General features: G+C 52.5%; 1 protein-coding gene across 9 annotated transcripts in view; it reads left to right on the top strand.

The window, feature by feature from the left end:
* The window catches only part of DNM2 (dynamin 2), a 112,499-nt gene that overhangs the window by 32,700 nt on the left and 66,582 nt on the right, over positions 1-13,217 (top strand). For all 9 annotated transcript variants that reach the window (XR_004433996.1, XM_033197785.1, XM_033197784.1 and 6 more), the window contains exon 2: positions 12,219-12,292. Coding sequence is in view for 8 of the 9 variants with exons in the window: in XM_033197785.1 (XP_033053676.1) it covers positions 12,219-12,292 (74 nt within the window). In the remaining variant the exon portion in view is untranslated. The remainder of the gene's footprint in view (positions 1-12,218; positions 12,293-13,217) is intronic.

The raw sequence follows: 13,217 nt of genomic DNA, 5'->3' as shown, positions 1-13,217 counted from the left end.
GGGAGGGTGGAGTTTGCTGGGAGCTGCCCACCTGCTCTGTGAATGCTGCAGGAAGAAGGTTCCAGGCTTAGGGAACAGCTGGGGCAAAGGCCCTGGGGCAGGACAGTGCCTGGTGTGTTTGTGGAACATGGAGGAGGTGTATGTGGCTGGAGCAAAGCCAGCAAGACAGAGAGTAGTGGGGAGGTGAGGACAGGAAGGTGACAGGACAGGTCGGGCAGGGCCTGGGGAGCTGCAGGGAAAAGTTTGGCTTTTATTCCAAGTGAAGCGTGAGCCCAGGGAGGGCTCTTAACAAAGGAGTTTACAGTGACATGGTGTGCACAGGCACCTTGTGGCTGCTTTGTGGGAGGCAGATTGTGGGGACCAAGGGCGGGACTGCACTGGTATGGACAGGTGACAGTGGGACACGCTGACGGCCTTGGACGTGGAGGGAATTGAGCAGAATCAGGCCTGATGTGGAGGTGGAGCCAGCAGGACTCCCGGCTGGACAACGTGGGTGGGTGAAGGCCAGGGGGAGCCCCAGGTTTGCAGTCTCGTGAGGGGTGTGTCCCCTTCCTGCCCTTTGGGGTGACCTCAGGGATGCAGTGCGCCTACCTGAGGACACCGTGTGGGCCGGGCACTGTAAGGCTTGGCGTCCTTGCTGGGTGACCAGTGGCTATTTTTTTTTTTTTTTTTGAGATGGAGTCTTGCTCTGTCGCCTAGGCTGGAGTGCAGTGGCCGGATCTCAGCTCACTGCAAGCTCCGCCTCCCGGGTTTACGCCATTCTCCTGCCTCAGCCTCCCGAGTAGCTGGGACTACAGGCGCCCGCCACCTCGCCTGGCTAGTTTTTTTGTATTTTTTAGTAGAGACGGGGTTTCACCATGTTAGCCAGGATGGTCTCGATCTCCTGACCTCGTGATCCGCCCGTCTCGACCTCCCAAAGTGCTGGGATTACAGGCTTGAGCCACCGCGCCCGGCCGACCAGTGGCTATTGTTGGAAGGATGAGGCAGGGACCGAGGTGGGCAGAGGAGGCTGGGCATGGAGCCCCACTTCTCCAACAGAGCCACAGAGAAGCCCCCAAGGTGGGTGCGAGTGACTGCGGGTCTGCCTCATGGGTGGCCCACCCATGTTCGCGTCCTGGCTCTGCTCCTCCCTTGCTGAGCATCCTGGACAAGTCCTGAGACTGAGCCTCAGTCTACCCGTCTGGTATCCTTGTGACTTCCAACCCCGCTGGGGTTGTCAGCGGATTTGCTGCTATGTTGCCTGAGATGGGGTTAGAGGCAGCCTATCGGGCGGCCAGCGCTCCTTGTGTGGTTCTTACCAGAGTCCTGAGAGAAGAAGCCAGGGTGGGAACGGGCCCTGGAGTGTGGGCTCCTGCCGAAGGCTCTTCCTGTGGCCAGCGCCATGCTGAGGGCTGGCCGTGGTGTTACGTGAGCCCTCCCAGCCACATTCAGGCTCAAAGAGACTATGCCGAGCATATGGTGACAAGGAAGGGATCCCAGCCCAGGGTCCTGGCCCGGCCCTGCCAGTAGCAGGCTGCACAGGTGAGGGGTGGCTGGCCCTGGGGCGCTGGCTCTGGGCCACACTGCTGACTCACCCTCTGTGGGCTTGTCTGTTGACTCTCCCTCCCGTGGGAAGGCTCTGGGTTTGAGCCTGCATCGTGCCTGCACGTAGCCGTCCCCACCCTCATGGGGGGCTGGAAGTCAAAAGGCGCCTGCTGGGGACTTGTGGTTTGTTCAAAAGATGGTAAATAAACAGCCTGGGCTTCTGATCTGCTGGACTCAGCCTGGCACCTCTCCCATCGCTGCTGGGTGCCACCTCCCAGCTGCACCCTTCCCCTACCACCTTCCTGGAGCCCTTATCCCCTTCCAAGGAGAGGTGGCCCACTTACGAGCTCAGAAACCTGCTCTGGTGTGGTGAAGTGACTTGAGCCAGGCCAAGCAGGTGGCTAGGCCCTCTTTGGCAGACAGAAAGTCTCCTCCCATTTCATGAATGGCCAAGTCAGTGCCCAGAGAGGGGTGGAGACCTGTCCAGGGCCACACAGCCCAGGAGGGACAGAGCTAGACTTTGAACCCAGGCTGCCTGGCTCCAAAGTCTGGATTCTTCCTGCCCATTCAACAGACACTTAATGAGCACCCACTGTCTGGCAGACGCTGGTCTAGGTGCTGGGGATCTAGCAGTGACCAGCCAGGTGCAGAAGTCTTAGCGTGTCACAGGACTAGACCTCCATCAGAGGCCATTTTGCTGGGAGTGGCAACGGGTGTGTATTTGGGAGGGAGGGCAGCAAGCCATCACACCTGCCCATGACCAGATAGGCAGGGCCTATAGGAGGGTTTCCTGGCAGAGAGAACAGCCCTTTCAAAGGCTTGAAGGCCAGCAGTGCCAGAGAGAACTCAGAGGAGGCAGGTGCAGGGGGCGGGGCTGGGGAACCTGGTCAGCACTGGGACTAGGACTGGACAGAATGGGCTAGGACCAGTCACTTGGCTTCTGCAAGAGGGAAGCTTGGAGGCAGGATCTTCGTTTTAGAAAGGTCACTGGGGAAGGTGGGAGGATGGGCCAGGACCCTGGGGCCTGGCCTGGGCCCATGGGTAGGAAGCCAGGTACTGAAATGATACAGTAGCACTAGGCTAGGTGCAGTGGCTCACACCTGTAATCCCGGTGCTTTGGGAGGCCGATGTGGGAAGATTGTGTGAGGCCAGAAGTTTGAGACCAGCCTGGGCAATATAGCAAGACCCTGTCTCTGCAAAAAATAAAAAAAATTAGCCAGCATGGTGGTGTGTGCCTGCACTCCGAGGTACTTGGGAGGCTGAGGTGGGAGGATCACTATGGTCCAGGAGTTCAAGGCTGCAGTGAGGTGTGATTGTGCCACTGTACTCCAGACTGGGCAACGTAGGAAGACCCCATCTCTAAAAAACAAATCAGCCAAGCGTGGCGGCACATGCCTGTAGTCATAGCTACTCAGGAGACCAAGACTGAGGTTTGCTTGTACCCTGGAGTTTGAGGCTGCAGTAAGCTGTGATTGTGCTGCTGATCCAGCCTGCGCACAGCATGAGACCCTACCTCTAAAATAAATAAGGCTGGGTGCAGTGGCTCATGCCTGTAATCCCAGCACTTTGGGAGGCTGAGACAGGCGGATCACGTGAGGCCAGGAGTTCGAGACCAGCCTGGCCAAAATGGCAAAACCCCATCTCTACTAAAAATACAAATAAATTAACCAGGTGTGGTAGTGGGCGCCTGTAATCCCAGCTGCTTGGGGGGCTGAGGCAGGATTAAGCTGAGATTGCACCACTGCACTCCAGCCTGGGTGACAGAGCAAGACTCCATCTCAAAAAAAAAAAAAAAAGTTAATAGAATACTTAATTGTGTATCTCCTGTGTGCCAGCCCTACTGTATGCTTTGGGGACACAATGTTGGAGGATCCCGCCTTGGGGAGCTGAGATGGGGGTGTGGGGTCTGTGCGTGAGCCAGAACAAAATGCAGCTAAATGACATTTAGCATGTATGTTAGTTCTACAGAGAAAAAGGAGGCATGGAGGGAGGAGGGGACAGAGTTATGGATGGGGATGAGAGAAGTCCCTGAGGAAATGTCATTGAGCTTGGCAAGGTCACCCTGTCTCAGTGACCGGGAAACCTAGACCAGAGAGGCCAGGAAGCCCACCCAGGGTCACACAGGGACTGGAACGCAGGGCAGCCTGGGTGCATAGAGGGCACTGTAGCAGCAGCAAAGGGAGAGAAGAGGAGTAGGCAGCTTTCACTACTCAGAATGCGGATGGGATCAGGGAGGAGGAAGTAGATGACGGGGGCTGGAAAGTCACTTCCCGCTAAGTGGCCAGTCAGTGTTTCGGGCAGAGCTGCTTGGGAGGCGGTTTCTGGAAGGTTCCAAGTACTCCTGCTGCTGTGTCCCAGAAAACCCGTAGGGCCAGGCCCCTCCTTACTAAGCTCCTAGGAGATTTCTGGGGGGCTCGTTTTGGAGGCACTCCAGGCCGAGGATGAACGTTGCTGCCCTTTGACGCAGCAGTCTGGGAACTTCTAGAAGCAAAATCAGATGAGTCCCAGGGCTCCTGGCGCCCTCAGCCTGGCATGCGAGACCCTCTGTGCCTGCCCTGCCCCGTCCTCAAACTCTCCCCTGAGAGCTGCATCTCCATCACCCAGGCTGTGCCCTCCTGCGCCCGACTTAGAACTGTTAAGAAGAACTCTCAAAATTTTAAGGAAATGGAACACTCGAGCAAGGGATTTTTAGCAAAGCAATTTTACTTCTGCACAGAGGGGTGCTTCTCCTTGGCCAGTCGCCATGAGAGCACACCTGAACAAAGGGGCACGAGAGCCTTTATTCCAGATGCAAGTCCTGCCCCGCTACCCTTTCCCCATCTCAACTAATTTTGGTTGGCTAAACGTTTGAATGTTTTTAGATAAGGTGGGCACATGAAAGAGAGAGGGAAGGGGAAGAGGTGTCTGTAGTGAGCTAGAAAGTTAGTCTTCTTTTTAAATAAGGGAAGGCATGTGAGCTGGTACTGATAACGCCTGGTACTGTGGCGTGCCTGTGCATCTAACAAAGGCAGAAAGGAAAAAGGCAAAACAGAGTGGTGGGGGGTACTATGAATGAAAACACTGATCAGGCTATTTGAAGAGAAACCTCATCATATCCCACACTACCAATACCCCAGGCCCAGAAAGTCGCCTTCTCCTGCGTGTGCCCACAGCTCTCTGTGTTCTCTTGGGCGTCACTCCCGTCCTGCGTTCTGAAGCTGTGATTGTCCCTTGTCTGTGCTGGGCGCTGGTGGCGTCTGGAGCATCACCATTGTCCTCACGGTGCCTGGCGCCTCAGACACAACCAAAGCAGAGTCACAGGACAGCACAGGCAAACACCAGAGGTTCAAAGCCGGGCCCTAGCTGCAAGTTACTGGAGGGTCCGCCTGAGACGTGTTTGCTCAGAAGGCCAGGTGCCCTGGTGGTTAGAGAGCTCAGGCCCTGTGGCTTCAGTCCATTTTCATGCCACCCCCAGATGCTGTGTGACCCTGGGCAGGCCCCCACCCTCTGGGCCTCATTTGTATCTGTAAAATGGAGCCAGCAGACCCATTTTAATGGATATTGTCATGATTAAATGGGTTAATAGGCAGGTGAAGTGGGGTCATTGTAGGGAGTTCAAGACCAGCCTGGACAACATAGTGAGACCTTGCCTCTACGAAAAAATGAAGGTGGGCCAGTGTGGTGGCTCATGTCTATAATCCCAGCACTTTGGACTCCATTGCACTCCAGCCTGGGTGACGCAGTGAGACTCTGTCTCTTAAAAGCAAGCAAACAAACAAACAAACAAAACACTTAAGGTGGTGGTGGGTGCCTATGATCCCAGCTACTTGGGAGGCTGAGACAGGAGGATCGCTTGAGCCCTAGAGTTGGAGGCTGTAGTGAGCCGTGACCTTACCACTGCACTCCAGCCAGGGCAACAGAATGAGACCCTGTCTCTATTTAAAAACAAAACAAAAGAAAACAAAAAGGTTAATAATCCATGAAAAGTTCTCAATGCCTTGCTTGGCATAGAGTCAGTGTTGAATAGCTATTAGCTACTCTAATGTTTTGAACTCAGTAATGCGTGTGTATGATGCGGAATTCAAAGTTGTCAGAGAACATGCCGTGGCTCCTTCCCCACCAGGCCCCAGCCGCCCCGGGTCCTGTTTTGTTTTCCTTTGGTTGTCTTTCACAAAGTACAGACTTTCTTCTGTACCTTTTCCCTTCCCCTTCCCCTTTCCCTTCCCCCCTCCCCTTCCCCTTCCCCTTCCCCTTTCCCTTCCGCCCTCCCCCTTCCCCTTCCCCTTTCCTTCTCTTCCTTCCTTTCTTTCTTCAGTAGAACTGATCAGTACCAACCTTTTCTTCTTTTCTCACTTAGTACACTCAGAAGGGAGTTACATGTCTAGAAAGGACAGGCTCTTTTCTTTTTGTGTGTCTATTGCTGCATTGTGGCATGGATAGGCCATAATTTATATATAAATATACTTATTTTATTTTATTTTGTTTTTTTTTTTTTTGAGACAGACTTTAGCTCTTTGTTGCCCAGGTTGGTGCAGTGGCACGATCTTGGCTCACTCCAACCTCTGCCTCCCGGGTTCAAGTGATTCTGCTGTCTCAGCCTCCTGAATAGCTGGCATTAAAGGTGCCCACCACCATGCCGGCTAATTTTTGTATTTTTAGTAGAGACAGGGTTTCACCATGTTAGCCAAGTAGGTCTCGAACTCCTGACCTCAAATGATCCACCGACCTCGGCCTCTGAAAGTGTTGGGATTACAGGTGTGAGCCATTATGCCTAGCCATATATCTTATATATAAGCTGATTGAAAATATATGTTTTCTTTTTGAAAATATAGGTTGAATGTAATTTAGGTTGAATGTAATTTATATTTAACTAGTCCCCCGTTGCTGGGCTTTAAAATTCTTTGAGATCTGAATTTTTCATCTTATTGAGAACCTAACAGGATTATAACAATTCCGTGGGCAAATTTGTCTACCCTGTACTTTTGTATCTGAATCTTCACAAACATGTTCTCCTCGACTTGTGACCTTTTCCTGAGATTTCAGTTAGATATAGTTAATCGCATAAATATATATATATTTTTTTGAGACACAGAGTCTTGCTCTGTTGCCAGGCTGGAGGGCAGGGGTGCAATCTTGGCTTGCTGCAACCTCTGCCTCCCAGGTTCAAGTGATTTTCCTGCCTCAGCCTCCTGAGTAGCTGGGACTACAGGCACCCGCCACCTCGCCTGGCTAATTTTTTGTATTTTAGCAGAGACAGGGTTTCACCATGTTGGCCAGAATGGTCTTGATCTCCTGACCTCAATAATCCGCCCACTTCAGCCTCCCAAAATGCTGGGATTACAGACGTGACCCACTACACCCGGCCAATCGCATACATCTTAAACATATACCTTGATTTTCTTTTCTTCTTCTTCTTCTTTTTTTCTTTTCTTTCTTTTTTTTTTTTTTTGAGACAGAGTCTCCCTCTGTTGCCCATGCTGGAGTGCAATGGCAAAATCATGGCTCACTCCAGCCTCAGTCTCCTGGGCTCAAGTGATCCTCCTGCCTCAGCCTCCCGAGTAGCTGACACTACAGGGGAATACCACCATCTGCAGGGAATTACTTTTTACTTTTTGTAGAGACAGGGGCTTGTTATATTGCCCAGGCTGGTCTCAAACTCCTGACCTCAAGTGATCCACCCACCTTGGCCTCCCAAAGTGCTGGGATTACAGGTGTGAGCCAGTGCTCCAAGTTTTGATTTTCTAATAAGTGATAGTACTTTGGTACCTACTGGCTAGATTCAAGATGCAAGTCTTCTTCATGGTGTCAGACAGTCCCTCATGCCCCTTCTAGTCCATTTCCCGAAAGGGAACCACTGCCCTGATTTCTATCTCCAGAGACTAGCTTTGCCGGTTCAAGTTCAAGTCCACCCTATGACTCAGCAAGAGAAACAAGGACATGTGCCTACAAAAGGCGCATATGAGAATGTTCAGAACAGCTTTATGTGTAATAAATTCAAGCTAGGAAGACCCCAGATGTCCATCCAATGGTGAATGGACGAGCAAACTGTAGTCCATCAGTGCAGTGTCAGTGCAATGGGCAGATTCGACCATGAAAAGGAATGAACGTCAGACACACTAAGCAGACAGGATGTCTGTGATTCCATCACATGCTACTCCTGTGTTGTTTTATCATTGACATCTTCCATTTGCACACTTCAAAAATAGTCATTGAAAGGATGGAGCAGTGGCACCGTTGTGAGGGGCACGTGCTATCACTGCCGCTGCTGGTGATTCAGTGTCTAGCCAGCACCGCATGGTTTCTGAGATGCTGCATTTGTCTTTTTTTTTTTTTTTTAGACGGAGTTGCTCTGTCCCCCAGGCTGGAGTGCAGTGGCGCGATCTCGGCTCACTGCAGCCTCTGCCTTTTGGGTTCAAGCCGTTCTCCTGCCTCAGCCTCCCAAGTGGTTGCGATTACAGGCGCCCACCACCACATCTAGCTAGGGTTTTTTTTTTTATTTTGTTTTGTTTTGTTTTTGTATTTTGTATTGTTTTCGTTTCTGTTTTGAGATGGAGTCTCACTCTACCAGGCTGGAGTGCAGTGGTGCGATCTCGGCTCACTGCAACCTCCGCCTGCCGGGTTCAAGCCATTCTTGTGTCTTAGCCTCCCGAGTAGCTGGGACTACAGGCGTGCGCCACCACGCCCAGTTAATTTTTGTATCTTAAGTAGAGGCAGGGTTTCACCATGTTGGCTAGGCTAGTCTCAAACTCCTGACCTCAGGTGATCCACCCACCTCGGCCTCCCAAAGTGCTGGGATTACAGGCGTGAGCCATCATGCCCGACCTGAGATGCTGCATCTCTGATGTGCAAGATGCCAAGTGTCCCTGCCTCTCAGGTTCTTACCTGTGAACTAGGTGGCCTGGAGCTCTGGGAGGACCAGGGCCAAGGCTACATGTAGTATTCATAGGGTTAATCCCCTGGGACAGCCTGGTGTCCACTGTGACTACTGTGAAGGGGAGATAAGGGGCCATGCTAAGAGGTGACTTTGGGGTCTGTCACCTGTATGGGGGAGCCCCCTCGCTGTTTCCCTCGCTCTGCTCACTCCGCCTCCTGATTGATATAGCTTGCTCCCTCAGTCCCCTGCTCAGAGAACCCTCTCCAATTATCCCAGCCCCCAGCTCCTCTTACCCCTGCAGTGTGTTTTCCTCGCACCCACCCGGTCAGAATGTTGGCACCAGTGTCACCAGCACCGCCCAAGTGCTCAGGAGCCAGTGAGAAAGGTTCATTCCTCATGCAAGCCATGAGCTGTGACGTTGCTCAAGTCTCGTATCCTGTTTGTGCCTCAGGCTCATCATCAGCCGAATGGGAGGCTGATGGAAGGGGAGTACAGCTCAGGCATCAGTGTGAACTGGGGCACGTGGTGTGACAGGCCTAGTGCTTGGCTGGCAGGGCCCTTGGGCTCTTTGTCATCCTCAGAAGTGCGGCTAGCATCCCAGGCCTGCAGAGCTGACGGTGCTGCCTGTGGCTGCAGAGATAGGATGCAGATGCCAGAGCCCACCCCCCAGGGCTTTGCATGTGTCTGCAGGGTGCTCCCCTCTGTCTTGCCTCCTCCCACCCTCCTGGCTCTTCTCCGTCCAGCCTGCCCTCAGGTTGTGACCATCCACCTCCCAAACCACCCTGGAATCTGCCTAGGGCCTGTCCACTGCTCTCCATGCCCCTGTCTGCCATCTCCCTGGTCTCACCCCTGATGTCACTCACCTGAACCACAGCGGTCACCCCCACCTGCCTTCTGCTCCTGCCCTCTCCCCTGCATCAGCCAGAGAAGGGTTTTAAAAGCTTACATTTGTTAATAATCTGGCTAAAGCTTACATTTATTGTAATCCATCCCTAAATCCCAGCTGGTGGCCTTGCTCTGACAGTGATGACCAGCCTCCTCATCGTAATCCCCAGCACTGCCACCCCCATCCCCCCAACGCTGACCACTGGAGGCTGCTTCTAAAACTTCAGCCCTGCTCTGCTAGCAGCACCCCTGTGGGGGCCTTCATAGCCCTGTTGCCCATGAAGATCCCTTTTTTCATGCAGTCCAGGCTGCAAGCCCCCTGAGGGCGTGGGCTGACTTGTGTAGTCACTGCTGTGTCTGCACCCAGCCAGAGGAAGCGCTGCAGAAGTGGTGGGATAGCCTCCTGACTGACGGGCTGGAACCCATCGTCCAGGGTGTGTGGCAAGAGCACGTCTCCCCCCAACTCCACCCACTGGGTAGTACATTCCCAGGAATTTCCAGTGCCCAGCTCCAGCTGAGAAACAGGTCTCCTGGAACCCTCCAGCACCCCCATCAGGAGTTCCCAGCATGGGGAGGGCCACCTGCCGCCGGGAATGGTTGTCGTGCTAGTGGCACTCGCTCAGGGACCCAGGATGCTGTCTGTCTCGTTCCATACAGGACACAGCTGTACCGTACCAATTGCCCTGTGTCCTGTATACATTTTCAACAATCCAGACATTCATCAAGATGCAGAACCTGTTTGAAATTCCCTGTGTCGCCCAGGCGCGGTGGCTCACGCCTGTAAACCCAGCACTTTGGCAGGCCAAGGTGGGCAGATCACCTGAGGGCGAGTTCGAGACCAGCCTGGCCGACACTGTGAAACCCCGTCTCTACTAAAAATACAAAAAATTAGCCAGGCATGGTAGCACATGCCTGTAATCCCAGCTACTCGGGAGACTGAAGCAGGAGAATCGCTTGAACCCGAGAGGCAGAGGTTGCAGTGAGCTGAGATTGAGCCACTGCACTCCAGCCTGGGCAACAAGAGTGAAGCTCTGTCTCAAAAAAAAAAAAAAAGAAAAATTCCCTGTGCCTACTGTGCCTAGAACCTTTCACCATTTTGTATGAAACAATAGAATTTCCTTTTGAGCCTTTAATGTACCCCGAGCCTACTGTTTCTACTTCAGTGCTCACTGGGAAGCTTTCGTTTTCCTTTCTGAGTATACAGGATGACTTCCTGTCGTCCTCCTTGCTGCTGGAATCCTGGTGTATTCACTGTCAGTTGGTGCAGGCTACTCCCTATGTCTTATGGGGTGGTTGTGCCTGAGTCTTTTCCATTGTGAAAGACATGGAATTGATTCATTCTTTCCTTCCTTCCTTCCTTCCTTCCTTCCTTCCGTCCGTCCTTCCTTCCTTCTTCCTTCCTTCCTCCCTCCCCCCCTCCCCTCTCCTCCCTCCCCCCCTCCCCTCTCCTCCCTCCTTCCCTTCTTTCCTTGATGGAGTCTTGCTCTGTTGCCCAGGCTGGAGTGCAGTGACATGATCTCAGCTGACTGCAACCTCCGCCTCCCGGGTTCAAGCGATTCTCCTGCCTCAGCCTCCTGAGTAGCTGGGATTACAGGGGCGTGCCACCACACTTGGATAATTTTTGTATTTTTAGTAGAGACAGGTTTTTGCCATGTTGGCCAGGCTGGTCTCAAACTCCTGACCTCAAGTGATCCACCTGCCTCGGCCTCCCCAAAGTGCTGGGATTACAGGCGTGAGCCACTGCACCTGGCCAGGATATGTATTTTTCTTTTTTTTTTTTTTTTGAGGCGGAGTCTCGCTCTGTCGCCCGGACTGGAGTGCAGTGGCCGGATCTCAGCTCACTGCAAGCTCCGCCTCCCGGGTTTACGCCATTCTCCTGCCTCAGCCTCCCGAGTAGCTGGGACTACAGGCGCCCGCCACCTCACCCGGCTAGTTTTTGTGTTTTTAGTAGAGACGGAGTTTCACCGTGTTAGCCAGGATGGTCTCGATCTCCTGACCTCGTGATCCGCCCGTCTCGGCCTCCCAAAGTGCTGGGATTACAGGCTTGAGCCACCGCGCCCGGCGATATGTATTTTTCTTAAACAGCTCTATCGAGTGGTGATTTACATTCCACGAAATCGATCCATTTCAGAATTAATGGTCTTTAGTCATTTTACAGCCCTTGTTTCTTTTTTTCTTTTCTTCACGCAGAGTCTTGCTCTATTGCCCAGGCTGGAGTGCAGTAGTGCAGTCATGGCTCAGTACAACCTCAGTCTCCCAGGTTCATGCCATCCTCCTCTCTCAGCCTCTCTAGTAGCTGGGACCACGGGTATGGGCCACCACACCCAGCTAATTTTATTTTAGTTTAGTTTAGTTTTTATAGAGATGAGGTCTTACTATCTTGTCCAGGCTTTTACAGTTAATTTTAGTAAACATCACCATAGTCCACATGTAGAACATTTTCATCACTCCAGAAAGCTCCTTCCCCTCCACTGGCAGTCACCTGCTGTTCCCACATCCAGGTATCCACTGATCCATCTTCTGCTTCTGTAGATGTGACTTTTCTGGACATGAAACACATCCTATTTTGTCTTCAATAACTTTCCTTGTATTTTACCCATATGCATGTGGCGTTGTGTTGATTTAAAACACATAGGAAATGTGTTGATCTCCTGGGTATGGGGGAAATGTAACAAATACATACCAGGGAATGGGCCCCCTGGGAGTGCTAGGGGTGGGGCACAGCCTGCCAGAGGGAAAGGGTTTTGGTCACCATGACCTTCCATGCAGACCCCCCTGAGCTCTTCAGGCCTCAGGACCCTCCAAGACCAGAGCATTCCCCAGGGCCCAGCTGAGGTTGGTGCCTTTGCTGAGGTCACCCAAATTGCAAGACAGAGTTGCTCCACCACATGTGGTCATACTTCCTGCCCCTCAATCCGGACACGTGAGTAATTTCTGTCCCTTTCCCCCCTCACAGGGACTTCCTTCCCCGTGGTTCAGGCATCGTCACCCGGCGGCCTCTCATTCTGCAGCTCATCTTCTCAAAAACAGGTAAGGTGGGGTGGCCTGAAGTTCAGCAGGAAGTGGATGTGGATGAGTGGTGGCCAGGAGGAACTAGGGGCGGAGGGTGGAACTTGGGTCCTGGCCTGTCATTGGACATTGAATTCACATGTTCCACATGTGTGAGGAAGTTGAAAAACGGCTCAGTGAACACTTACACACCCACACTGCAAGCCCTCAGCTGTGACCAGAATGCCATGCCGGGTGCCACGTGTGCTTTCTTTCTTTTTTTTTTTTTTTAAAGACAGAGTCTTACTCTGTCGCCCAGGCTGGAGTATAGTGATGCGATCTCGGCTCACTGCAACCTCCGCCTCCCGGGTTCCAGCGATTCTCCCGCCTCAGCCTCCCAAGTAGCTGGGATTACAGGTGTCTACCATGACGACTGGCTAATTTTTTTGTATTTTTAGTGAGACAGAGTTTCACCCTGTTGGCCAGGCTGGTCTTGAACTCCTGACCTCAAGTGATCCTCCCACCTCGGCCTCCCAAAGTGCTGGCATTACAGGTGTGAGCCACTGCACCGGCCCCATGTGTGCTTTCCATATGTCATAGATAAACCGATTTTGCTGAACCCTTTCAAAGTCAGTAGCAGACATGGTGACACATCCATCCTTCACGCCCCAGTGCACCTCCCTGTGCAATGAAGACACCTGTCTACACAGTCCCAGAATTATGCCCCAGAGAAGGAGTCATTCCTGCATGTCATCCACGTCCCAGTCCCTACTCAGCATGTCACCAGTTGTCCCCCAGATATCTGGCTGGTGTTATAGCTGCTCTGCTCAATCCCATCCTATACTCTTTTGTTATCTCTTCTTCTCTTTTCACTAAAGCAGCCTCCCCATAATCACTCTTTTTTTGTTTGTTTCGTTTTAAAGAGACAGCGTCTCACTCTGTTCCCCAGGCTGTGCAGTGGTGTAGT

The sequence above is a fragment of the Trachypithecus francoisi genome, unplaced genomic scaffold (genome assembly GCF_009764315.1).
Source record: "Trachypithecus francoisi isolate TF-2019V2 unplaced genomic scaffold, Tfra_2.0 Lachesis_group5, whole genome shotgun sequence".
Lineage (NCBI taxonomy): Eukaryota > Metazoa > Chordata > Mammalia > Primates > Cercopithecidae > Trachypithecus > Trachypithecus francoisi.
The sequence above is the reverse complement of the archived record's forward strand: the minus strand, read 5'-3'. Positions and strand labels throughout refer to the sequence as shown.